Raw genomic sequence first — 27448 nt, 5'->3', positions numbered from 1 at the left:
CTCCTGTTAAACGTTGTTGTCATCGCTAGTTGTGCACATAAAACACGCACAAATCACACCCCGTATTTCTGGAAGGGGCTCTCCTCCGAACATTGCACGCGCAGTGCTGCCCGCACTGTTAACGCCGACCACCGATTCGCGCAGGGGTAAGCGCCTCGTGCGCCTGCGCGGACCGAGGCGCGCGGCCATCTGACGCCGGCTCGGGGAGGGCGAAGCGGCGCTGTGCGCTTGCGCGGACCGAGGCGCGTTCCCCGCCGCGGCACCAATGCTCCTTACCATTTCCTGGATCTTCTGACAGTCCTTGTACGGGGTGAATTCGTGTCGACTGCCCAGAGTCCGCGAATTCAGTTCCGATTTAATCAACCGAAACGTGCTCGATTCGATAAGGGAAACCCGCCCACACCACACGAAGACTACAGCTGAGCACAGGTAAATATGGGGAGCGATGAGGGCCTACCGGAGACCGGCTTACTCCACCTTTGTCGTGCGGTTTACCGTCAGCAGGGAGCGGGCTTCTCCTCGCGGGGAAATGGCGCGGTTTAGAAAATGATGGGAGTGCGTCGGCCTGGGAATGACATGTGTTTTATATGGATCCTGCGCTGTTATTTATAGTTTAGCCCTGGCGTTGCTCCTGGAGGCTTTCCCGCTGCTCTGGGCTATTGTGCTTAACCTAGTTTGCTAACTTGCCTGCGCGTCTCTGACCCGGGTAACTCTGCTCAAATGGTAAAGTTAGCTGATAGTGTAGCTACATAGCTAACTTTCCTTAATCCTACTGTCGGTGAGGTTTGGCTTAACTGCCAGCCGGGAACCTGTAACTTTATTCACAGAATTGAACAGTAATATTCAATTTTAACTTTATTTCTGACGCGCTGAATAGCCGACCTTATAAAGTACATCGTAATCATTCGGTGAATTATAAAAGTTGAGCTGGCTTTTTTTTAACGTTTCAGTATTTATTCTGAAGAATAAACCCAGCCGATATTAAATATACAGCGGTTAAAATGAACCAGTGATCTGCGTTTGCTGTGGTGCAGAGATGAAAAAAAAAAAAGCCTGCGCTTAAGTGTAAAGGCTGTTTTGTTTCTCCTACTGTCCCCACCAGTCCTGGTGAAATGTCTCTGCACCAGTTTCTCCTGGAGCCCATCACTTGTCACGCGTGGAATCGGGACAGAAGTCGTAAGTAGCCCCACGTGACTCCTCCCTTTTGGTGCCCCACCTGACTTTAGTTGGTAACCTCCCACTGGTTTTTAAAATTCCCTGTGACAGAAATTGCAATCAGCCCAAATAATCATGAAGTCCATATCTACAAAAAGAGTGGAAATCAGTGGATGAAGACCCACGAATTGAAGGAACACAATGGCCACATCACAGGTATGTGTGTGTTTCCAGTAGCATCATTGAAAGCAATGGGTTCTGTGTTTTAACAATTCTTAACTGTATTACACACTGTTCTTATCTGTTTTATTTTAAATCAGAGTTAGTTTTAGTTAGACTTAGGTTAGCTTAAAGAATTTTAAGGGGGGCATTTCTGGTGCTTTTTGAGTAAGTTGTGCTGAATTTTGTGCAGGCATTGACTGGGCACCTAAGAGTGACCGCATTGTGACCTGCGGCGCAGACCGTAATGCCTATGTCTGGAGCCAGAAGGATGGTGTATGGAAACCTACTTTGGTGATTTTACGGATCAACCGTGCTGCCACCTTTGTGAAGTGGTCTCCCCTGGAGAACAAGTTTGCTGTTGGCAGCGGGGCTCGGTTAATCTCTGTATGTTATTTTGAGTCTGAAAATGACTGGTAAGCCTCTTTAATTAAATGCAAACCATTGTCAAAGCTTATTTTCCTAAAGTATTCGTGCCATGAAGCCGTGTTTGTGTGTGTCACTACATTTTATTAGGTGGGTCAGCAAACACATCAAGAAGCCAATTCGTTCAACTGTCCTAAGTTTGGACTGGCATCCAAACAATGTCCTCCTGGCAGCTGGGTCATGTGACTTCAAATGCAGGTGAGGACAACTTGCTATATGAGTCTTAAGTGTTAATATTGAATACATATTTCCCTATATGATGGATGTAGAAAGTACTGTTTTTGTGGCCTTACAAATTAATATAAAAGTCGAATATCATGAAGTATTGTGTTTATATTTACTGCTTTTCTAAAAATATTTGTGTAGATTTATAAAAAATTTACAAATACCCTAAAAAATGTTAAGCTTTTTAGTTATGCTCTGCACCGCTTTTGAAAGGGTGTATTTGCATGTTATCATCACTGTGGTTTAAATGGTATAATTGGGGTATTATTTCATGTCACCATAAAGATGCATTCAGAGCTGGTTTCTAAGGTAACACATCTGTAACATTCTTGCAAGTTGGACCAGGCTTGTCTTATAAAAGTGACTGATTTCCAGGTAATAAACCTACGTGCAGTTCTTTCAGATGCATGGTTGCCTGGCATATGTTTAGCATTGGACAATGGCCTTTCTCAGTGTGAAAATTATAACATGCAGTTCAAAGAGATTTTAGAAGAAGAAATGGGAGGCCTCATTCATTTATTACAGCTGATAATGCCTTTAAATGTAAAATTAAGCATAAGTAGACAGACAAAATAGCTGCTCCTGCAGATGAATTTCAGAAACATAGGATTCCAGACAAAGGCTTAATATTCATGAAGGAAAGGCTACCTGATTATTTTACCTATGATGCTTTTGGGGATCTCGCCCCTGTTCTGTAGCACAGAGAACTCACTCCAGTGGTTAAGATAATCTGCGATGATTTTATGAAATGCCTTGGTTTCGTAATGCAAAATGTTGTTCTTTTTGCAAGCTATGGTAGCAGTGGTCAAGATCCTGAGGTCATTAACTAGCACGCTAAGTAAAAAATATTATCTTAGCGATGCACAACATATTAGTGCGATCTGTCAGTGTTGGCCGATTATTTAAACTTTATTCAGAGTCTGCAGCACCAGATCTAATGACACAGTTACTGAAATACTGGAGATGATTGCAATGGACCATTTTCCTTAGTGGAGGGTGAGGGATTTTATCGGCTCAAAGTACCAGCCTGTAAAATGTTTATAATTCATTATTAAATCTGGCCCACAGATCAGTCCTTCATTTTCCACAAAATAAAATGGACCGTTTGTAACTCGAAATGTCCGTAAGTCGTTATTCAATATCATTTTAAGGGTTTACACAAGTACAAAGAACTAGGATGCTGGGAGTACGCACGTTAGGCTGTTGCACGGTGGGAGTAGCGGGCAGAAGTCGTAGTAGGCGGAACTGGCGCACAGAAAAAAAAAAAAAATGTTGCGGACAGGAAACGGGAGCCTAAGGAACACAATTTGGACTTATAGTTCTCTTCATTCGTATGTCTGAAAGTTCGTAAGTTGAAAGTCCGTAAGTAGAGGAGCATCTGTATATGGAATAATTTTAATTTTTAACTTTTTGATCCTTAACAAAAGTTACGAAACTTTTTGTTGAACTCCTTTTCAGATTTTTTTTTTTTTATGTTACAGTACTTTAACGTTTTATATATAACACATTTCAAAGAAAGTATGAAACTTCTAAAGATGCTTTTCTGTCTCTTACTAAAACGATTTATATCCCCTGAATCAGTCTTATTTTATGTGCCTTCTTTCAACAGGGTGTTTTCTGCTTACATCAAAGAAGTGGATGAGAAGCCAGGTGCCACCCCATGGGGCTCTAAGATGCCGTTTGGACAGGTCATGGCTGAGTTTGGGGGTGCAGGGAGCGGAGGATGGGTCCACAGCGTCTGCTTCTCTGCCAGCGGGAACAGGCTAGCTTGGGTCAGCCACGACAGCACAGTCAATTTTGTTGACGCTACTAAAGGAAACGCGTAAGTATTATAAAAGCATTTAGCCCTGCGTTTGTCGCATGTTACGGATATTTTTCTGCATTTAACAAAATATGCTGCCAAACAGTCACATTGGAGTTAATCCGCGGGTTGCAGGATAGTCAGAAAAACACATAATGGCTGTTTTTGACCCACTAGCTAATTCTTAAATTGGTGAAAGACGTCTGTTTTACGCTCAAAGCTTCCTTTCAGAGTGTTGTCAGTGTGCGCTGTTCTGTTATGAGCCTGAAACGATGGCCTCTGTCACCGTAGGCCTTCCCAGATAAAGACGGAATTCCTCCCGTTCCTGAGTGTCGTGTTTGTCTCAGAGAGCAGCATTGTGGCAGCTGTAAGTAAATGTTTTCCTGACGCTGTTATTTTCCCTGAATCATTCTGCTGACATAATGTCTTTGCTTGCAAACCTGTAAGTGTTATATATAGCACTCATAGTTACATACTATGCCATGTTCATTCAGATTCATTCTGTAACAATTGTTACATTATCTTAAAGCCTTGGGGTGATGATGTGTCAACCCAGGCTGATGCCTCCACCCCTTTAAATCTTTGTTACTCACCTGACTGGAAGAGACTAATTGACTAGCACTATTTGCTGGTAACTGCATTTGCTATAATAAAACTATAACTGCATTTGCTATAATAAAACTATAACTGCATTTGCTATAATATCTTATCTGTTGCTTATGATTTGCCAAAAAGCCTTGTCTTAATTTGTCTTGTAAATGTTGCATGATGTGAATTGCCTGTTTAGTTGTCTTTTCTTTACTTAGAGTTGAAGGAATGACTCAGGTTTTTATCTCCTTGTTAAACTTGTTACATGCCGTAGGATCAGTTTGAATATAAATCGGTTTTGGCACAGAATAGAATGTGCGAAAACCACATATGGTCTCCTGTCTTATTGAGTGTGTTGTTGCTTTCTGATAAGATTTGTGTTTCCAAAGTTAGATTTTTATAACATTAAAGAAGTTTTTCGTCATTATGAAGTAGCTACTGCCTCGACTATTCTGGTAATGATTGAGGGGTTCTGTGCCAAAGGCAAACGTACCGTTTCTTCCACCAGGGACACGACTGCTGTCCGATGATGTTCAGCAGCGATGACCACGGCAGCCTGACCTTCATCTCAAAGTTAGACATTCCAAAGCAGAGCATTCAGCGCAATATCTCCGCAATGGAGCGCTTCCGCAACATGGACAAGAGAGCCACCACCGAGGACCGGAACACTATCTTGGAGACCCTGCACCAGAACAGCATCACGTAAGGGTCCCACAGCCTCTCCTGTTCCCCCGTCCTGTTTTGAATGTGCACTGCTAGGTAGAACTCTGTATTTTAGGCTCAGATGCTTATGGTTCCATATTTTGGGCCCTTTCTTAACTTCCAGTGTAATGTAAAATAAAGGCTTAATATTTATGCTGCATATGGTTGAATTTTTACTGTCCAAAGATAATGCATATCCATTCGTGACCTAAATGCATTTTTAAAAAGTAGAACGGTTAAATATTTGTGCTTTTAAAAAAATCTCTTAAACATGCATCTAAAAGACTTTTTGGTCTCTAATACCATTTTCCTATCAACAATAAATTCAAAATAATTGTTTTTCTTTCCTCATCTTTGCAGCCAAGTGTCTATATTTGAAGGAGACAAAAGAGATTGTCGTAAATTCTGCACTACAGGTATCGACGGGGCAATGACCATATGGGATATCAAAGTAAATATCCTCTTCGTAGTCCAAAAACATGTTTCACTTTCTTTGAAATTTGCAAAATGTGGTGTGGAATTTTGTTGTTTTTAACTTTGGCTCTGTGCTTATTTCTTCCTAGACTCTAGAGTCCTCCATCCAAGGGCTGCGAATCATGTAAAGTTCAAAAAAAGAGAAAAATCATCAGACGATTAGCACAAATGAAAGACCAACAGAAGGTTTTCTGACAATTTTTGCAGGTGGCAACTGAAAAGAAGCACTGAGAGATGAACTGACATTGCTGTTTATTTATAAAAAGGAAAACAACCGTTAAATGACATTGGAGTGTTTTTTTTCCTTGTTTCCTTTGGTTTGTTTTTTTTTTTAACTTTAGCTGTGATCTTCTTGATTCTATACCAAAGCTGGTACCCCAGCAGTGTGGTAATGGGTGTAGGGCCCTCATCCCCTCAGGAGGAATTGTAGAACAGTAATGTAAGGGTGAAATTAATATGTAAATGGTCTGCTAGAAATAAAAGAGTACACTACAACCCCACCTTGGTTTCCTTCTTATTCTGTTTTCTTTTACAATTTGAATGCCTGTCCTTTTTATATGAACTTGTATGCATTTCACAGATGGTGTACCAACACTAGCAACCACCAGTTAAAACCATATAACCCAAATAGAGAAGGATGGTTAGAGTAGTGAGTTATTCTAAGGGTGGCAGTGTTGCTGAAAGGTCTCCTAGGAATGGTGCCCTGCAGACCTCTGTCTGCTCACCAGGGGTCAGCATTTGTAACTCCACCACCAGAAAGAGGTGCTGTGGAAGGATTTTAAGGCTGAATCCACTGCTCCAATGTATACCAATGAGCAGCTCTAATTTTCTGGAAACCTTTTCCGTGATCCTTCATGACCTTCTATAATGAGGACAAACTTCGATGATGAAGATGTCATGATGTTCAGTAAAAACATTTGACAGTAAGATTCTTGTACAAATTACTTTTAGTATTGAGAGAATCATAAATTATGCTGTACACCAGAGAATTTTGCCGGACACTATCAGGCCACTCCAGAGACGTAGAGTTAGATATTGAAGTGCAACTTGGAAATGAGGATAATGATTTTGAAAGTACAAACAAATTCACATCAGAAGACTGAACGTTTGGGCTGGACCTGTTAAAAACTAGGTGTAAATCCCACTATAATGTTGGACCTATCACAGGAAACTCACACTTTGTGTCAGGTTTTATTTTTTGAAGTCCTTTAAAGTCCAGTTAAATATCTTAGTAATTGTAATTGATTGACCAAAGCAATTCCTTTTTCCACACCAGGACATTTGTTGCTATTAATATCGTAATTTTTATATGATTATTTAATCATTCAATAGAGGACTATCTGATATTTGTGCCAAAAAAATATGAATACATAAAAATCAGATTTGTTTCAGTGTGAGGTGTCTCAGTGAGTCTGCAGCACTCAGTTTATCAAATTACATAAACGCTTCTTTTGGAACAGAAAAAGATTCAAAAGAAATGATTCATGATGCTAATTGTGGTTTCAGCTCCAATGATAATTAATACGGAAATTTGAAAAATATCTAGATGTGGCATTTGTTTTTTTTCCCCCTGTGGACAACCATCAAAAATAACTGGTATGTTTTTCTGTTGCAGATCTGTTCTTGGGAATGCAATCAAACACCACTACCCACTGCACACACCGATCTTAAGCTCATTTTAACTACTAAGCTCAGAAGTATGACTGCACAAGGGAGATGCAAAACCCAACCCAAAAATAAACAGTGAAATTTCCGAATTCTTGAGGGAAAAAAAAAAGTCTCTGGATTGCGAAATTTCTTTGAAATTGTTCCAAAAACGTTTCCGAGCATCTCAGTCGATCAGGATTTAGATGAAAAGCTATCTAAACCATATGGATGGAGGCCTTACATTTCCTCTGCACCCTCAAATAGGAATAAGTGAGGAGTTAAACTTTGTTGGCCCTATTAATCAGCTGTGAGCTGCCTGCACAAGGAAGTAGTTACAAGTCCCTGGCAGGAAAGGGGAAGTAGAGTGGATCAGAGAGAAATAAGTTTTCTTTAGTTGGTTCAGAGCTTTGTCAGAGTTCGTGTTGACTGCTCAGAGTCCATGAACTGAGGCTCCTGTTTCAAACCCCACCTATCTTCTCTATTTTACTGGGTAAGTCAAATGCTTTTTTTAACAAATGCTTAAAGGCTGAAAGTATTTATATGCTTAATCCTAATCGTGGCAAATGGCTAAACAAGTTTGCACCTCAAAGATCTTGGCTGAGATTATTTTCTCCTACATTATGCATCACAGATGCACTTATTTCAGCAACGTTCTGTAAAGTGGTGATGCCAGTTTGACGTTTAACAAAGCAGTGAGTGCAAATTGCATATTAATTTACAACAATATCATACTCAAGTCAGAATATTAGCCTGCCATTGACAAGTGAAAGAGAAGAAATATAAATCAAAAATATTTGAAATCTCTTTAACTCTCAGACAATATTTTGCACTTGGCATCATTTCTCCATTTTAAAGTGTAGCATTATGTACCAGAATGGCCAGGCACATAGCTCTACTAAGTGAATAAAATGTAAAATACTACATTCTATATATAGATATTACATTATGATGTTCAGTCTAATACATCTCTCAGGCAGGAAGTAAGGAAAAATGTTGCCTAATGAAATTTGCCTGGCTTGATTTCTCTTCCAAGACATCAGAAGTTCCGGGCGGCATGGCGTACCATAGTTTTCTGCTGGAGCCCATCACTTGCCATGCCTGGAACAAGGACAGAAGCCGTGAGTGTGCACACACACACACACACCTCCCCATTACTATTTGACTCTGGAGTCTAAGTGTCTGCATGCATATGCTCACTGGCTTATATATATTGGCTGAGGGGTTAATCATGGATTTGCAAGTGCAAATAGATAATATCAGCCTGTATGCGGTACTGCTTAAGCGTCTGTTATATAACACCATCCTGTACGTTATTATTTAATGTGTTTGCATGCTTAAGCTGGTCAAAATGTGGCATCTTTGTGCATTTCATCCTAATAATAAGCAGTTATTATTGTTTTTTTTCTAGAGCAAATTTTCTTATAACTACTGTATTGTTCATTCATGGAAACTTCCAATATAAGTAGAATCAACCAGACAGGCAAGGCACAAGGTAGACTGTCAGCTAAGAGCTACAAGATTCAGCAGATGCAAGAAGAAGTTGAGTTCATGGCCCTATAATTTAAGGGGTCTAATTTGAAAAGTTTCCTGTTTCAAATTGTTGCACACACAGCTCAGTGGGAGTGATTCTAAAGGACCCTCAATATTCTAAAAACGGCATTACTTAGTTCCTCTTTAATGTGCACTGCAACTAAGAGGAACAAGGCCCACAAAGAGGAACTTTTAATTGTATTCTGCTGTTTTCCTTGTTCATACCTACAACGACAGGAACAGCAGTGACAAATTGTACTCAGACTTCCTGTTTTACCATGAATGGTGTTTTCAGGCTGATTGGATGTGTCAGCATGGGTGGGTGGGGACTGGGGGAAGGCAGCAGATGCGAACAGCTCAGCAGCCATAGTGGTGCTGTTCATTCCCAACATAAGGAGAGAATCCACAGCAAATGTTACGCTTATATAAAGGCTGCTATGATATGCTACAATATGATTTAAGGGAAATAATGCAGATTTAGGAGGAGGTTAGGGGCATGTGCTGATTACAGTGCATTGCCACACCCACCACAAGACCAACCAGCTCAGGGATGTCTCAGCACCACACTAGTCCAAATGGAGCAGTGTGAGATTTTTCCAGTGGCTGGAATGCCAATCCTGCCACCAACCCCCAAATTTTCCCTGTAAGTTGGACGACATACTTGCAGGGCTGGATGTAGGTTAACAGCATACCCAGGACAGAGCAATTGCAGGTTAAGTGCCTCGCTCAAGGGCCCAATGGAGTAGGATCACTCCTGGCATTCACGGGATTCAAACTGGCAACCTTCCGATTGCTGGCACAGTTCCCTAGCCTCAGAGTCACTGCTCCGCCCACACTAAATGCTAAAGCTAATGCTAAAATTAGAGCTATGAATCGATTAAAAACATTAACTAGCACAGTGTTCTGTGATTAATCTCACCCAATATTAAAATTATAATAATAAATCTTTATACATCAAATCCCCTTATTAATGTAGAATTAACACAAAGCGTAGTACATGGGTCATTGTCACAAATTCATTACTGTAACACATTAATTTTCTCTAATTTTTCCTCAAATCCAGAGCAAGAGTAACTGAGATGAGAAAAAAATGACAAAACTAATAGAAAATGGCGAAAATATTACACATCTTATTATTTAAGTTGATTATCTATTGTGGGTCACATGCAATAAAGTTGAACAACTGAAAAACATTTTATGTAGGCCTAGCTTTGTGCTACTGATTTTTGGCTACCTATTTGTGGAAAATGATTTAAAATCAAATTACATAACTTTTTATATACTTAAAACGTTAAAGATAATGCCAATTACTCTACACAAAAAACAAACACTGTATTTCCACATTTTTTTCAAAAAATCAAATTTGTGAGAATGCCATATGTTTTTATATTTGTTTAATGGTTTATGTTAGGATCAGTCCCTGTCCTGTCTCAGTCTCTCCTTCGTTTCTCAGTTTCCTACTCTTCCCTGTTGACCTACATGTGTTGCTGGTCTTTTCTAGTGATCCTGGTCTATTCTAGTATAGTCCATGTCTTGGTATTCTCCCAAAGTCAAGTGTAATGTTGTAGTTCCCTATCTGGCCAGCAGGTGCCACTGGTCATCCCGTTTTGCTTCTTATGTTCCCTTAGGTTTATCCCCAGTCACAGTCCCCATAGTTCTCCCTGCCCCCTGGGCCGCTGCATAGCTAAAAGTACTGAATGTGCAGCTTGAAACAATTTACTTATGTATATAAACCCCTGTCTATGCTATTTTCCCTTGTTGCCTATTGAATGTGTGTGCTGTTAGATGGTCCCTGTTGAAAACCCTTTTCCAAATCTGTATATGTGATCTGTATTTCCTTGTGTTTAGTTTGAGTCTTAGTTAGTTCACAAATCACTTGCCTGACTCAATGAACAGATGGCAATAAGAAAAAAGGGTATTGTTTTATAAGAGCAAAGTCCTTGGCAATTAATTATATATACCAAATGTACATATAATCACATGTACTGAACAGGCAGATCGAAACACTATTGAATCCAATGTGATTGATCTAAAATCTAAAACCTATTTGGCAAATAGCTCTAAAAACAGAAGCAATGCATTAACACAATAACTTTCCCAACCCTAGTTAAAATAAATTTGTTTCAGACATCCCTGTGTAGAGCTTGTTTGCTTGTCTGCTAGAAATGCTTTGTGTTTAAAAGAGAGAGTCACTTTTTCAGCTGCAGTGTGAGGATCAAGGTCGTCCTTTCTTGTTTCTATTTAAGTACTTGGACTGCTGTTAGTCTTAAGTTCAAAACTGGGTTTCTAGGTTATACTCTGTGACTTTCAATACTGTTTGTACAATCTGAGATATAAAAAAATCAAATATTATCAGCCACTTTGGATTTTCTCATGAGAAATGTCTTGCCATTATTAGTTAATGTTTATAATATAATTTAGTCATACAGTCCATACAGTGGTTTTTACATTCAGGGATGTGTTTGTTCCTTTAAGAGATCGCTTTGTGCCCGAACAATCATGATGTCCACATTTACAAGAAGGACGGAGCCAAGTGGACAAAGGTTCAGGAGCTGAAGGAACATAATGGCCAGGTGACGGGTAAGGAGTAATCGTAGCCTCCCCAGGATACTGTCATGGTCTTTCAGAAGAAGCTGTAGAAAGGACTTTCCTTATGTCCACGGCAGGTATCGACTGGGCCCCGGACAGTAACCGCATCGTCACTTGTGGCACTGACCGCAATGCTTACGTCTGGACCCTGAAAGGAGCCCAGTGGAAACCTACGCTGGTCATTCTGAGGATAAACCGCGCGGCTCGCTGCGTGAAATGGTCCCCCAAAGAGAACAAGTTTGCCGTGGGAAGCGGATCCCGCCTCATCTCGATTTGCTACTTCGAGCAAGAAAACGACTGGTGAGCAATTTCGTAATTCTGCAGCCATCATCAGCCATTTTGTTTTTGATTACTGGGCAGATTCTGTTTTATTCAGTTTCCTGTCTTTTCAGTTCTTCCTCTGATGGACATGCAAATTATACTGGTATACAGTGATTTTGGTGCCAACAATGTCTGAACAGTTTTATATTAAGTTTATGGTGCTGATTAAGAATATGACTTCGGTTTTGCCAGATTGGCTCTAGGTTCTGAGATATTTAATAGTTAATTCATTAATTAACGCAACATGTTTGCAAAGCATTAAGAATTGCAAGAATATTTTATTTTAGTTACAACTAGTACGTAAACAGTCTAACATCATACAAAAAAAGAAATTTAAAATATCTAAGTGACAGGAAAAAGTTATGTATGATTTGATTAAATAATACAATATTAATTAGTTATTAATTGTTATTAATGTCAATGCTTCAAAAATAAAGTACTGTGGCTGGTTGAAAAAGACAACTAATGTCTACGAAGCGCGATGCGACCTTTGTAAAAAAATCATCAAACTGGCAACAATAGGCTCTAAAGCCATCGACTCACATATCAGGGGAGAGAAGCACAAGCGTTCTGTCAAAAGTCGGACAACAACTGTCCCCATTCAGTTGTTTGCCAGTCCTGCAAGTACAACCTCTACAGATAGGCCTACACCCGCTTTGGCAGTGTCTCCAGATCCCCCGACAAGCAATGCCTTCAGTACATTCTCCTCAACCGACACACTGAAAGCAGAAGTGCTATGGGCTTTGCAAACAGTTAGCCGACATCACTCCTGTACGTCCAATGATGACATTCACACTGTGGTGAGCAGTTTGCTGCGACACAGTTAGTAATTGTAGAAAGTTGTGGCCTACATACCCTTTACAAGTCATTCAAGACTGGTTTTGAAGTGTGGATGGTGGAGAAAGTGCTCAAAGGACTACATTTTCTTTTCCACTCTGCACCAGCCAGAAGAGAGGACTTCACAGCTGCAACATCATCCTCAAGATTCCCTCTACCTACATTTGTCTAACTAAATTTTTTCATGACCCTATCATGAGCATTTCAACCATTTCTGGCTAAATTCCAGACAGGTGTTCACATGATGCCCTTCCTTTGGAAGGACTTGGCAGATTTGATCTGGGTAAATATTCACCACCACAGTAAGAACAGCAATAAATTAACACATAAACACGCATATGTGAACTTAACTCTAATTTTATTTTCAGGCTCTTCATCATATATTTCATTACCTAAGACACTATCAAAGAGTCAAAAGACAGACCAAAAGCTATTGCATTTGTTATCACACACAAGTCGCATTGGGGGAATGCATTATTTTCATGGATGTTCATTATCTCAAAAACTAGAACCAATTCAGCAAAAGTAATGTGATTTTTGAATTCAGCACCCTCAAAATACCATAAATCCATTAAAAAAACCTTGGCACCTGAAAAAAAATTGTAGACCTGTGTTATTGTAAGGTTTTAAAACACTTTTAATGTATTTTTTTAATTTATGAATGAACTAACTGGTAGCACTCTTGTCATTATGCGAAATTAGCTACTATTTAGTGTCACAGAAAAACAAAAAAACTAGCTATAATGTTAATGTAAGCGACACTCTTAAGCAATGATTTAAAAACTGGTACAGTGATTCATTAAACCCGATTTGATTCTAGGTAAGAATTATTACAGACAAGTCTCAAGTCAATGTGTGTTCACTGCATGAAATAGTGGTTTCCTTTTGTGGCATTTAGGTGGGTTTGCAAGCACATCAAAAAACCGATTCGCTCCACAGTCCTTAGTTTGGATTGGCATCCCAACAACGTATTGCTGGCAGCTGGATCTTGTGACTTCAAATGCAGGTAAATGTATATCACCCTAGCTGCATGGTTGTATTTTGTCCTGAGAGAGTCTGCTGCATGTTCTTGTCATGCACTGAAAAAACCCATTAACTTCCTTCTAGAATTTTCTCTGCCTACATCAAAGAGGTTGAGGAGAAGCCTGGCCCTACGTCCTGGGGTTCCAAGATGCCCTTTGGAGAGATGCTGTTCGAGTCGAGCAGCACCACTGGCTGGGTCCACAGCGTTTCCTTCTCTGGCAGCGGGAATCGCGTGGCCTGGACAGCTCACGATAGCATGATAGCTGTGGCCGACGGCGAGAAGACCGCTACGTAAGTATCCAGTCAAACTGAACATGTGAATTTAGCCTCCTGCTATATATCAAAATTCAAAATTTTGAATTTTTGCTTTATGTTTCACTTATGTTTTTAGTTTAGTAAGGATTGAAGGAAACTGCCTGGCTGATTTACCTTGAAACATATCCCCATTTTTGTCAGTATACTTCTATGTAGGCCCAGTACATCTTCTCATGCTTTAAAAGGTTCATGCAGCCTGGCATCTGCTGGTTTAGAAGTTCAGTCAAAATACAGGGGTCCTCAGTTTTGATATTAGCAGCCTGGTTGTCTATACAGGCTTCTACTGCACCTGTGGAATTAAGTGATGAATTGAGCTAATTACCTCTTTGATTGAACTATTACAAGCTGCTCCCCCAGTAAAGATATTGTTAATAGTCTGAAAAGTGCTGGAAAAAATGCAGAAGACCAGCTTATTAGGACAAAGACGGGGGAAGTCCAGCTCTGTATGATGAAGACAAAGCGTGACCCTGGAAAACCTCAGGTGTTTGGTGGCTGGCCGCCTTTATGACGAACATCTTTCTGTTTCTGCCTGGCTAGTATCAGCAGCTTCGTCTCAGATTCCCTGCCTCTCCTGTGTGTGACATTCATCACCGAGAACAGCCTGGTGGCAGCAGTGAGTACGGCTCTCCCTGCCTCTGCGTCTCTCCGCTCTCCCGCCTGGGCTGAAACACTCGCCGATTGCACTTTCTGACGTCTTTCAGGGCCACGACTGCTACCCGGCGCTCTTTGTCTACGACGCGGGCAAAGGCTCGATCGCTTTCGGCGGGAAGCTGGACGTGCCCAAGCAGAGCGCCCAGCGAGGGGTGAGCGCCAGGGAACGCTTCCAGAACATGGACAAGAAGGCCACGTCGGAGCGAGAGGAGGCCACGCTGGACACTCTGCATAAGAACAGCATCAGGCAAGGCCAGCGCTCAGGCGTGTTACTGCTCCGAAAGGCTTCTGCAGTCCATCACAGCTGTAACCTGAGAACCCAACAGGATGCTGGAATTTCCACTCAAATGAGAAACATAAAATACTTGCAGCATCAGTAAAGAGGTTCTTATTTAGGCACATGTTAAACATCTGTAATTCATTCACATCCATCCATAATATTTCATATCAGCTGAGCATAAGCATATCAAAGACCCAATATGTAAAAATTGTAATTAAATGGCTATAATGCATTTGCTCTAGCTAGATGTGCCGGTTTATACGTTACATGAAAAAGTTCTTGCATAGACATAATGGGGGGGGGGGCTTTTTCAGGAAGCAGTAGATGGGTGCAGAATTTATTATTCTAGAAATTCCATCCCGAGGGAGTTTCCATTGGGAAATATGACTGAAATCCAATCCCTGTATACTGGACATAGTTTTGACATTAATATTTAAATGATTGTGATTTAATTATTAAAACGTTTGATTTAGCAGAAAATAACTTAGCAATATGTTTATAAGAGTAAGTTACAGATACTAAGTCATTTTCAGTTCAAAGACAACACAATTGAAGTAATCTGATGGGAACAGACATGACCAACCATAATAATCATTTAACTTTCATGATAGAATATGAATTAATCAGAGGTCACTATGCATAAGAAGACAGAAAAGAATGCTTCACACGTATGGCTCTTGAATGTAGTGATATGAGTAATATACCACCTCTAATCAGAATGGTTGGTTATTTACAGCCAAGTTTCTATCCTGGAGGGTGGGAAAAGCAAGTGCACTAAATTCTGTACCACTGGAATGGACGGGGGGATGGCTATTTGGGAGATCAAGGTAAGGTGGAATTATTCCATTGATACTGTTTCACATTTTACATTTTACTGTACTTTTCAAGGGAAAAGGAGCTTAATAAACCATGCTCTGGATAGTAACAGGCTATAATTTTATAAATGATATATATGTATATTGTATATTACATATTTTAGATATATATGTCTAACGCTGATATTTTTATTATTACAGACCCTGGAATCTGCTTTGAAAAATTTGAAGATAGCTTAACTCTGGAATAACTGATGCACCAATACAAAGTGAAAGGAACCCCCAAATGTGTGCCCAGACATAAGCATCAAAGGTGCATTTTACAATAATCATTCAGTTCTGAAACCAATAGACAGTTTCTTCGCAACTGTGCATTAAACATTACAAGAAGAATTTGAAGGAGATGTAATGATATGAGGAAATGTTGTGAAACATGCATTTCCGTGCAGTTTATGCTTTTGCAAAATAAACGGCTTCAGCTGTGGTCTCCTGTGTGCCACCCGTCTGAAAGCCCAGATGCCAGTCTCTCTGCTAGTACGACAGAAACAGCAGTTATGCCAAAGTACGCTTCAGCATCTAGTGTGCTGCTCAATAAAAATTCTAACAGAGAGCAGCAATGGTTACATATTGGAAAAATTATGCACAAATAGATCTAATTTATTTAGTAAATACTTATTCCAAAGCGACATACATTTTTAATGGAAGCAGGGTTGGAGTCCCTCGAACTGGAGATTAAGTACCTTACTCATGAGGCCACTCTACCAACCCTGGGACTTGAACAAGTAACCTTCTGATCATAAGCACAGCCTCATAAACCACTGAGCCACACACCATCCCCTGCATATCCAGACACACAAAGCCTTTGACTTACATTAAACTGGCGCTCGGTATTTTTAAAGAGAGGGTTTCAGACAAAGGGGCAGGTGATCCTTTTGGGATCTCATGCCTTGTGTTCCAAAGGGTGTTTCAATGAGTGGGTATGATCTGTGGCAGATTTGTTGTTTCTGGGGCCCTAATTAATAAGTCGTTTTAGGGCCCACTGTGGCCCTCTGGGGTGTAGTGTCTGTTTGTGGCCAACAGAGGGCCTCTATGCAACTGCATGGTTTGATTGATGGTAAACACTGCCCCTGGGCATGATGGGTAGTCAGTTACTTTATGCTGTGATGGAACAAATAGGGAAAGCAGGGCATTCAGCTTCAAAAACAGAATAAAACCCCAAACCTTTTGCAGACATGGATGTTTATTTTACTTAATTCTTTGCGTACGTTGATCTTTGTATGGAACAGATTTTCTACTTAAAAAATCATAAAAATTATATTAGCACTGGGCACAGTCCATGGGCTGTGGGAAGAAAGGAGAAATTATGGCTCTTCAAAATCTGAAGTCATTACATTCATTTGTTATGCCTGAAAGACAATTTGTTGAAATGTACATAAGGCATCAGCACATCTTGCAACACGCTGTACACTCAAAGTACCCAAAGCTCTCTGAAATTAAATAGCTTTTAAAAATCCTTGTAATTTCCATATAATTTCCAAATAACCAACTGAGGCTTTGAAATAGTCCATTATGTTGAGGAAAGCCCCAAAGAACATGTGCCTTAGAAACATACTGCAGTTACACTGCCATCGCAACCAACCAAACGCCAAGGTACCCCTTGGGGAACCAAGTGCCAAGAAAGCCATGTTTGATCAGCGGCACACAGGTTCCACCAACCTGCTGTCCTACTTCAATGGGGATGTCAAGACCTTGTCATAAGAACGTGAAATAATTCATAATTCAACTTCACCAAGTCAGAATGGAAAAAAGTTTACTTAATAGTATTACAAAATGCATAAATATTCCATGAATGCATACTGATAAGAGCGGACTGTTTTTTTTAACCATACCATGGTTGGTGAAATGGCAACTTTCTGGCAAAGTAATACTGAGCTGTGCTTAGACATGGACACCAAGCTCCAGGTTAAAAATTCACTAGTACCTCTCTGCAATTCCAACTTTCACAACCACTTTCAGTTTAATGTCACCCATAGGTGGGTAGTCTGCACACTCCACACATACGTAAGGTGACCTGACATTTCCCTCACAACCTACTGCTATTCAGATCTATTAGGGACAAATCTGTTTCTGCATAAAGTGATGCGTAGATGTCTCCTGTTTAAGAGAGATTGTCCAACTCATTTTTTTAGAGGAAGAAAGATTAAAGGTATAAATCGACATTAATAATATGACTTTCATTGTATAGTACTGACTAAATTATATCAATGTACAGGACATTCACAATGTAATCATTAAAGTACCATATTAACCTAAATGCTCATGGACACTGTGGCAGGGGGGGGAAAAAAACCTTGAGAATCATAAAGAATCAATTTAGGTTAAAAAAAACTGAAATCTGAAAAAACAGAACTTATAAAAAAGCTCTCATTAGAATAACATTAATCTTAAAAGAAAACTCCATAGGTTTTTTGGTTTGCATCTTGAATTTGAAGCTTTAGAAAACTGCATCGATCACAGAGGGATGGAAAATCCATAAAGTGTTTTACCCTTAGGGACGCCAAAATGGTGAAAAACACAATAAGATGGCATACAGAAGAATCAGAAGGAAATGCTAATAAGCAGCAGGCGTTCATCTCTCCAAGGTAGCTGTCCATCAAGACCGAGTAAAATGGTCAATGGCCTGTTTTGGTACAGTAAAGAGCAGCAAACAGATAGTTTAGCCGCAATCATCTCCTTTGGGGTACGCAGCAGGAGGTAAGAGCTCAGTGGCCCATCCTGACCCACACATAGATAATGTTCCCCGCATCAGTGGGCTACATCTGCAGAAATCCCCAACAGTCTGTGTGAAGTAACACACAGGAATTCTACCATTCCATCACAGGCACTTGTTGGCCATTACTTTTCTCCATTGAAAATGAACAGAAAATCCCAGCTATCACCGTAAGGTTCATCGTGTCGGAACCATCGATACCTACGTGACTGAAGAGATTTCTATCAGTGCTAAACTTGGCACAGGAGCATGCAAAGCTGAGGGACTTAAAAGCCACTACCATTTTTTTTTTTTAGCTGGAGAATGACACAGCTGGCATAGATTTCAAATGGTTGTGGTTTTTAAAAACAGTATAGATGGGATAAGGACAGGGAGAACGTCATGTGCTTTAATCTCTCTTCCAATTCATCACAAGTTCATAGCAGCTCTGCTGGAGCTCCGCCCTCACATCATCACCCGTCAGCCAGCAGGTCGTCACAGGGCTCAGTCACTCCAAAAGGATCATGGGGGGTTGTTCGCTCTCTTCTTCCAGTCGCAGGGAACTCATGTCATCTTCCACACCGGGGCCTCCGACAGCCCCCTGGTCCTCCGAATAACCTTAGAGACACGAATAAAGACACACCACCCATCAACATGCACTGACATAGATCTAGGCCTGCCAAAGGACATCTTCCCAGCACGAAAATACTTCCTAGTCTTCATCCGGGGCATATTACTTCAAAAACGGCTTCAGTAAGAAGTCTGGGCTTACCTTTGGCTAATGGCACACTATAGGTCTGTGCCACAAGTGGACGCTCGTGATTGGTTGGTTCCAGTATTTCTTTGGGCGGCTCCGTGCTGCCATCCAATCTGACAAAGCAGGATGGGGGAGGAAAATGGGGAAAGAAGCCAGCATGTATTTACTTGCATTAAAATGCAAGGTCCACGAATCAGACTCATTACGTTTGATCTCTGGCTTTATCACTGTTCCATGTGCACCAGCCGCCCCCCCACCCCCAATGTTGAGCTGTACCAGGACAAACAGCAAAGGATAGCTGTATACAAAGGGAGGTCTTACATAAAAATACTTTGCTTGGTGTTATTTATAGTTTGTGTCCTCTTCAGAACAGCATGCTTCAGAATGTATTGTGAAGGAAAAACAATAGACCCAATGTAGATGTATCCAAAAGAGATTTGTCCAATAAAGCCACATAACTGCTATATCATATACAGAAAATGTTGTGAATTAAAAATCCAGCCAGGCCATTTTAAACATATATAGCTGCCGATTCTCTACTTCCCATGTTCGGTGCTCCTGTATTTTATCATCTGTGCCATAAGACTTGCATTATAGCGGTCCCTGACCGTACTGGAAAACTTCAATAAATTAAAAAGTATCTGCAAAAGACCCAAGTCTTGGATGATGCCACTAAAAGCCAAAACTAAAAGCAGGTGGAAGTTTTAGAACAAGCAGAGCCTAAGGTCAGACCGGACAACCATACAAAACCTACAGCAGGAATCAAAGACTGATGCTTGACAACAGCTGAAATGACTAAGGAGGAAGGATGGGCGAAACTTAGAAAAAGGAAGTGTGGGGGGGGGCAGAGCTCATTAAAAGGGGAACAGCTAAATACTGCACACCAGCAGATATGGGGGTGGGGAAGAATAAGGCCAAGTTCTTCATCTTATTGTGTTATTTTTCTCCAATGATAGAGCATAATCATTTTATAAATGCAAAATGGAGAGAGATGTAAATGTATTACAATGTTAGATTGCAACGAAGCAACATGTCATATCAATCTGGGATGGGAGGGGTCAACATTTTCAATCCAAGTCCTTCCACAGTGTGAACACACAAGCTTCCCTAAAGACCAAATCTTCTCCTCAATACTCACAAAACTAACCACAACAAATGTCAAGCAGTGCATTTAAAAGATTAATGCAATAAAATATCATCTAGCAGTATTAGATATCGCCAAGTCATTTGAACATTTTTAGCACGAGTTTCTTAAATATGACAGTGGGGGCCAAACAGGTAAGCATGATCAGAATGGGGGGGGGCTGGTTGTGTGGTGCACAGGCGTCTCACTTGTGCTGCTTCATTAGTGAGCACTCGCCCCCCTCCTGTGGGTCCAGGTTGTACATGTAGAGGTATCCGTCTGCAGAGGCCACCAGAAGCCGGGGGATCTTCTGAATTCTGACATGGGGGCAGAAGCAGAGGCCTCAAACTTAGACCCATAACCAACGAAGTCCACACGCCAGACCTACAGGTTCACACATATTAAAAGAGAAGCGAGCGATGTGGCTATGACTTCCATACCTTACATTAGCCTTTAAGAGCTCGGTCATTTAAACTTCCCGATGTGACATATAGGTCAAAAAAAAAAAGTACCAAAACATAAGTCCAAAAATAAATGTGGTCAGAAGGGAAGATGAGCAAACTGCAGGCCATGGAAGGGCGCTGTGCAGTGGAGGAGTCCTTAGGAATGCCTAACGTATACTGCAACTACAATTAATACTGCTAAGGAAAGACTATGTTGAGAATGCAAGTGTTGAATGCAAATAAGACACCCAGGATACACTGCAAGAACCACAGTTCATATATCCTTATCATTGTGGAAACTCCCCATTCATGTCAATGGGCATAACTCTAACCGTAACTATGATAACCCTAACCCTTACGCAGGCCATAAGTAACTAAAGTAAACAAAAAACACAAGACTTTTGGCTATTTTAGTTTTTTGGTTGCATTCACAGATTTTTATAAAACTGTAGTTTATATTGCAGGGACCTGAAAAATTACTCCATAAGGTAAAAGTAACACAGGAGTGGATTGATCAGTAGGCTGCCCTAGGGCCACCACAGGACAGGGCCCCCACCTTGGGAAAAATTGAATGGTGAGACTTATTAAATCAGCCCAATGAATCTGCTAGTGTAGTTAATTTGCCCATGAACACACACAATCACCAAAAGTAAATAAATACTTCTACCCTGCTACATTGAGATATAAAGGCACACTGTGAGTAATAATGGAGTAACAAACAGTATTTGCTCACATGGCCAGCGCACAGATATTCTTGTGCCCGGAAAAGGGCAGCCTGACTGTAGCGAAGGCCCTGCCCTGGTTAAACATCTCCGTGACCTGGGCAGGTAAGTAGCTCGTAGATGCCATCAGCACCTTCCCAAAGTACCCCGTCCAGGTCGTTGGCTCCTCCTGTGGCCTAATAAAAAAAAAAATAATAGGAAGGGAAAAATATACCATCATAAAGTATGTAATTTCCAATTAATCACTATATTAAAGACAAAAGTCATTATTTTGTGAATTTTCTTAAAACTAAAATTATTTTTTAAAATGATTATGGCGATTTACCCAAGTAAACATCTACAACTAGGTCCCATCAATGAAATGTTTTACTCTGGTTCACATTTGTATAACAGTAAAGCTATTTAGCTTTATAAATATTTAACTTAACATTATCATTTATTAATGATGAAAATAAAGTACTGGAATATGATAGAAGGTTTTTCCATGTACTCCTCTATTTGTCAACCTTAATGCATTTCACAAACTGGAAAGTACCGTACTGGTTTCTGATCTTGTCTTAATTGTCGTGTGTATATGTATATAGATAACTGAAGCATTCGCACTTTTCTTTCTGTGACTCCAGCTTGAAAATATGTACAGTCTCAGTGTTGCTGGAGGCAGACAGATACAGGCCTTCCATACTGAAGGCAAGAGAACAGATGCTGACACATCTGTAACATAAAACACAGACATATTAGAGACATGAACAAACATTAAGGTTAGCAAAAGCTCTGGTGATGATGTACTGCCATCCGATCACAAACTTACAATTTTCACCAAAAATTAGCTAAAACTACCATTTCATTATTTCCTTGTATTTTCAAAACTATCCATAAATATTACTCTAAAACTTTACCCAAGGCCAAAAGCCATGATCATTAAACACAAAAGCAGGGCTGCCTTGCAGTTTAACAACTAGATCACTGGTATCATGTGTCCAGTATGACATACAAGGTTATAAGGTGACAAGAAAATTTAGCGACTCTAATGTGCGTCAGCATTGCTAGCATTTGCTCCCACCTCTTCACTCCCCTCCGGAATTCAAAGAGCTTCTGACCCTCTGGAATGGAAAACACTCGAATCACAGTCCCCTGAAACAGGTCAAATCGTCAGTCAAAAAAAAAAACGTAAAATAAGAAATAAACAATCCCCTACACCTGGAGATGGGACAACATACCTTCTCGGAGGCTGTAGCAAGTTTTGTGCCGCTCGCGTCAAAGGCCAGTGCCGCCAAGGGGCTATCATGGGCTGCGATCATGTTAGCGGCCCGCTAGATGGAGGGAGGGAACGCAGTCTGACCTCGTTAAAATGCTCAACACGAATATGACACATTTAAATAATCACCAGATTATGTAAAACCAAGGACAGAACATACCAGATTGATCGTGTCAAAAACCTGAACTTCTCCTATTGTGGCACTTCCTGGATATGCCAGATAGCAATTGTCATTGCTAATAGACAGCGCACAAAGCCCTATATAAAAAACAAACCAAAAAAAAAACCATCAAAAGCCATTCCCTAAAGTGAACTCAACAACTAAAAGAAAACCAGACTTAACAATATGGAAACTGTCAAAAGGATGCCTGTGACCTCATAAAATATCCCCACATTTCATCATTTTTATTCCTGAACAGATGCAAACATCTGTTAGGCGGAGAATAGAAATCACGCGATGTGGAAACATCACAGCAGACCTACGCAAGACAAAAGTATGGAGGCCGGAGGTTCATTTCTGCTTTTACTGTTCTGATGCTAGTCGCATGTTGCCTTCACCCTACCTGAAGGGTTTGGAGGTGTTTCCCGAATGGTGTGCAGCACTTTCATATCCCTGATGTTGTGGATATAAAGCGATTCCTCCAAACATACTATCAACCTCTGAAATGGAAATGACAATCAAAAACACATCCAGTTCTACTGGAACGTTAACAACTGGATACTTACAGACAAATAATGTAAAAATTGCTTTTAATCTTACACTTTTATGTTTACAAATTACAATTTGGCTGAAGAATTACAAACTGATATAAAGGCAAAAAAAATTAATTCAAGAACAAAATAACCAAGTGAAAAAGTAGCCAAGCGTCACATTTACCTGTCTGTTGAGCTTGACAGCCAAAATAGTGTTGGAGTAACTGTAGTTGCAAATCTCTGTCCCTTTCTTAAAGTGACACACTTTAAGCTTCCGGGGAGCTTTAAGGCTTACGATGGCAACAAGGCTACTGGAGAAGAGTCTTTCCACAATGCTCACATCTTCAGTGTCAGCTGGCGAGGAAGCACATGCAACACGTCAAATGCCAGGCTGAAGACCACTTACAAGTACTATATTTAATTCTCCCGTTACTCACATTTTAAAGGACAAAAATATACTGCAAAGAATGATCGAATGGTTGACCACCAACAAGATACACATTGCCATGTGAATTTTCCACAAGTAAAACTGCAATATTTATAAAACAAAGATTAAATAACCTGAAAAAAACTACAAAAAAACAGAGGTTATTATTAATATCTACCAACAGAGTGTGTCAAATAAGTGCTGCTACAAGTTGTCAACAGAAAAAAGCAAGGCCGACAAAAGCGATGTGATTATTGCGTATACGCACGACATATTGTGCAGCATTATTCCTGACGCCTCAGTTACAGATAGTTCTCGACTATACCAGCTAATTCGTTCCAAATTATTGCTGGTTAATCGAGAACTCGCAAAGCGAGAGGTATTTTCCCATAAAAATGTTATAAAGATGACGACTTTGGAAAAGCATTATTAGAATGAACATCTTATCAAAGATATACACATATTTAAACAAACAAAATTCTTTCCTAAAACTAACATTCATAGTAAATTTTGGTCACTGATTTTCAGCAGCTGGGGTAGTTTTTTTCTTCATGTATCCCATTCTGGCCTGATGGAGATGGTTCACAAGCAGTATGTAAAATGATCCCGGCGTATTATCGCATCAGGTTGGGTCGTGAAACAAAGCGGTACAAATCGGGCACCATTGTAAAATATGCCGTAAATGGCAACGCTGCGCATGCGCAGACGTGCAAGAAACTACTTATGTACAATCATATTTCACAAAGAAAAGTTAGTCACGCCACGGACGGCGTTTCTGGGCGACGTGCAAATTTGTTTTAAATTATGAAACACATTTGTAATTTTTGCCTTAAAATATACTCGTAAAGTCGAGAGCTGCCAATATGAGAACTACCTGCATTGGAAGATATATCCCAGAGAAACATCAGTGAAAAAAGCACCACTAGCAAAGTAAATAAATGCCATATTCAAGCTAAGTGGATACAGATCCTTTTCAGTTTCTGATGGTTATTTAAATATTAGGCTTCTCGGTGTTTCACATTAAAGGCAGAACAGCAGGGAAATACTTACTGCATTCATATATCTGTTCCAACTTATCGACTGAGGACAGTGAGAAAAATTTGTATCCAGATTTTGTTCCAACTGCTAGGGACCTATGAGGAGAAAGACAAGCATATTAATACATAAATACCAATACATATTTACATAAAACTTCAGATAAGGTAAAGTTCTTTATAAACAATTCAACATTTCTACAGAGCAGACTGACAGTTTTAAAATCAAACGTTTATATAGGGAAAAAATCCAATTCCTCAAATGACTTGTATGTCCCTATTGAATAGGCCTTTTACAAATAGTTGGGCTGTTTTAGTCGATTACAATAGAAGACATATTATATTAAATCACTTGCAAACAAACGTCTGGGGTGTCAGTAAAACCTGTACCAATCGCATTTTCCCACTAACACGACCTTAACTTGCTCTCAACTAGCACTAAATGGAGGTCAGCATTTAAAATAAGTTTCGTATAGCAGAATATCGACGTGTATTTATATTATGTGGTCAAAGTTACAGTTATATATCTGTCAGTGTAAATAATCTAAAGCACAGTGATCTGTACCATGAAGCTGGTTAGTCAGCGAGCAAGCAGAAATATATGTTAGATAATTGACCAGTATGCATGGGCATGTGGCGTCTCAAACGGATCAGACTAACTACTGTGAACTGGACTTCACGTGGGCATCATCAAGTCTGAATGTTTTGGCCATTTATTAACTGGTTTATATATATACACACACAAATTTAAGTATGCTTAAGGAGGCTCCGTCAATTTCGGACATCTTGTTAAAAAAATTAGGAATATACGATTTCACGTTTAATCGGGCACCCGCGCAGCGTAATGCTGCAAACTACACAGGAACGCTGAAGATCGCTATAGTCCCCATAAGTGTTTTTAAAAGCGTCAGGCCTCCGGATCCCCGATGTTTCTTTGCAAGCCGCCCTAATGCCTCCTTACGTGTTGTCCTGGTTGAAGTTAGCGAAGAGGAGCTGGCAGCCGCCGGCCTCCCCGCTCTGGCTGGCCAGGTTCATGAGCTCGGCACCATCCAAACGGACACCATCCAGCGAGAATAACGATCACATGAGACCGGCCAGTGACACTGCTTACTGGTTTCCCTTCATTTCTTCATGCTGCCGTTGCTGATCCACGTTAAGGTTTGTTATTTTAGCTAGCTCCAGCGTCTACCCGCCGCGGGGTTTCCCTCACCGTGCGCTTGCGCATTTGGGGCGCCGTCGTCTGGTCTCAAGCCAGCGACGTATGACAGGTATGCGGGGATATACGAACTACAAATTAATTTTAAATAAGTTTCAAATATAAGTTCTTTATCCTGGACGTTATGTTTTTGGCTTCCCCCTCCATAACCGGTATAATTTCCTGTATAGGAGCGTTTAATTATATTGAAAGAATTTCCCTCTCACTTATGGTGATTTTAAAGGTAATAGGAAGGGGGGGGGGAATGATGGTTTGAGGGACACAAAAAAGTTCAAGGTGTTGACTTGGCCCCCAAATTCCGCAGATCTCAAGCCAATTGAGCATCTGTGAAATATGTTGGATAAACAAGCAGGCACAACTCACGTGGGGGTGGGGGTGGGTGGGGGGGGCGGCTGTACTAGTAAGGTGTAGCCTATTCCAAGCAACATAAGGCTGGGGTACACCCTGCATAGGATGCCAGTCTACAGCACGGCACATATATACATATACATATACACATAGCTAGTCATGCAGTGTGGGCAATTTGGAGATGCCACTTAGTCTACCTGGACTGCACAACACGGGGAGAATATGCAATCTATAGTCACAGTGGGGATGAGACTTGACAATCAATACTGTAGCATGAAGAGGCAAAATGGAGCAATTCTACGTACTGTCATGACAGGAGTAAATAGGTGGGGCCTCCGTGGATCTGCTTGTGTATCCAACATATCTCACAGATGCTCAATTGGCTTGAGATCTGGGGAATTTGGGGGCCACGTCAACACCTTGAACTTTTTCGTATTCTTCAAACCATCATTTAAGGGCACACCTCCTGCTGAAAGAGGCCACTGCCATGAGGGAATACCTTTGTCGTGAAGGGGTGTACTTGGTCTGGAACAATGTTTAGGTAGGTGGTATGTGTTAGAGTAACATCCACATGAGTGCCAGGACCCAAGGTTTCCCAGCAGAACATTGCCCAGAGCATCACACTGTCTTCACCAGCTTGCCATGTTCCCACAGTGCATCCTGATGCCATCGCTTCCTCTGGTAAATGATGCACACATACCCAGCCTCAGGGCCTACCAAGAGGAAGGTGAGAATCGGGTCAGTTGTCCCCAGCCCTGGGTCAAGGGGGGGCCCAAAAACACCTTCTAACCTTTAAACAATCTGCCGGAATAATTTGCCAAAAAGATATTTGTGAAAACTAGACATAGTATTTATGAATCACATAAAAGCTTATTTTATATATATTCTTAATTTTCCTTGACATAGTGATCGAAAAAAAAAATCCCCTCCCTACAATGCAAAAAATGGTTTGGTCTACTTTGTTAGTGCTGATCAAACGGACTTTCCATAAACAGCGCCGCATACTGCAGAAAGAGTAACAGCTACGTATTTAGTTTTCAAGCAGATTAGCTTCCTTTGAACTAAACAGTTTAAAGGAAGCTA

At 40.6% G+C, this 27448-nt stretch overlaps 3 protein-coding genes across 3 annotated transcripts; 2 read left to right on the top strand and 1 right to left on the bottom strand.

The window, feature by feature from the left end:
* The first annotated feature begins 209 nt into the window (after positions 1-209).
* On the top strand, positions 210-6090 carry LOC111845494 (actin-related protein 2/3 complex subunit 1A-like). The gene is made up of 10 exons (XM_023814950.2): positions 210-429; positions 1103-1176; positions 1267-1371; positions 1568-1790; positions 1891-1998; positions 3635-3847; positions 4118-4193; positions 4923-5116; positions 5477-5567; positions 5680-6090. The coding sequence occupies exons 2-10, from the start codon at positions 1113-1115 to the stop codon at positions 5716-5718; spliced, it is 1113 nt and encodes a 370-aa protein (XP_023670718.1). The 5' UTR covers positions 210-429; positions 1103-1112; the 3' UTR covers positions 5719-6090.
* Positions 6091-7471: 1381 nt separating this feature from the next.
* On the top strand, positions 7472-16082 carry LOC111845476 (actin-related protein 2/3 complex subunit 1B-B-like). The gene is made up of 10 exons (XM_023814918.2): positions 7472-7727; positions 8271-8355; positions 11243-11347; positions 11434-11656; positions 13413-13520; positions 13622-13828; positions 14390-14465; positions 14554-14750; positions 15520-15610; positions 15800-16082. Exons 2-10 carry the CDS (start codon positions 8292-8294, stop codon positions 15836-15838), a joined length of 1110 nt encoding a protein of 369 aa, XP_023670686.1. The 5' UTR covers positions 7472-7727; positions 8271-8291; the 3' UTR covers positions 15839-16082.
* A 738-nt stretch (positions 16083-16820) lies between these two features.
* On the bottom strand, positions 16821-26053 carry LOC111845475 (WD repeat domain phosphoinositide-interacting protein 2-like). The gene is made up of 12 exons (XM_023814917.2): positions 25763-26053; positions 24818-24900; positions 23525-23694; positions 23211-23307; positions 22808-22905; positions 22610-22702; positions 22453-22523; positions 21996-22103; positions 21404-21568; positions 20437-20544; positions 19120-19217; positions 16821-18965 (listed from the first exon to the last, which is right to left on the bottom strand). The coding sequence occupies exons 1-12, from the start codon at positions 25834-25836 to the stop codon at positions 18856-18858; spliced, it is 1275 nt and encodes a 424-aa protein (XP_023670685.1). The 5' UTR covers positions 25837-26053; the 3' UTR covers positions 16821-18855.
* Between the last annotated feature and the right edge of the window lie 1395 nt (positions 26054-27448).

Source organism: Paramormyrops kingsleyae, chromosome 5, assembly GCF_048594095.1.
Source record: "Paramormyrops kingsleyae isolate MSU_618 chromosome 5, PKINGS_0.4, whole genome shotgun sequence".
Lineage (NCBI taxonomy): Eukaryota > Metazoa > Chordata > Actinopteri > Osteoglossiformes > Mormyridae > Paramormyrops > Paramormyrops kingsleyae.
The sequence above is the reverse complement of the archived record's forward strand: the minus strand, read 5'-3'. Positions and strand labels throughout refer to the sequence as shown.

Excerpts from the sequence above, each read along its gene's own strand:
- LOC111845475 (XM_023814917.2), bottom strand. The coding sequence starts at position 25,836 with ATGAACCTGGCCAGCCAGAGCGGGGAGGCCGGCGGCTGCCAGCTCCTC. Across the intron at positions 23,695-24,817 it reads GGAACAGATATATGAATGCA|CTGACACTGAAGATGTGAGC; the intron begins GTAAGTATTTCC and ends CTTCCTCGCCAG. Across the intron at positions 20,545-21,403 it reads AATATCTGTGCGCTGGCCAT|AATTCAGAAGATCCCCCGGC; the intron begins GTGAGCAAATAC and ends CCCCCATGTCAG.
- LOC111845476 (XM_023814918.2), top strand. The coding sequence starts at position 8,292 with ATGGCGTACCATAGTTTTCTGCTGGAGCCCATCACTTGCCATGCCTGG. Across the intron at positions 13,829-14,389 it reads GACGGCGAGAAGACCGCTAC|TATCAGCAGCTTCGTCTCAG; the intron begins GTAAGTATCCAG and ends CTGCCTGGCTAG. Across the intron at positions 14,751-15,519 it reads CTGCATAAGAACAGCATCAG|CCAAGTTTCTATCCTGGAGG; the intron begins GCAAGGCCAGCG and ends GGTTATTTACAG.
- LOC111845494 (XM_023814950.2), top strand. The coding sequence starts at position 1,113 with ATGTCTCTGCACCAGTTTCTCCTGGAGCCCATCACTTGTCACGCGTGG. Across the intron at positions 1,177-1,266 it reads GTGGAATCGGGACAGAAGTC|AAATTGCAATCAGCCCAAAT; the intron begins GTAAGTAGCCCC and ends TCCCTGTGACAG. Across the intron at positions 1,372-1,567 it reads ACACAATGGCCACATCACAG|GCATTGACTGGGCACCTAAG; the intron begins GTATGTGTGTGT and ends AATTTTGTGCAG.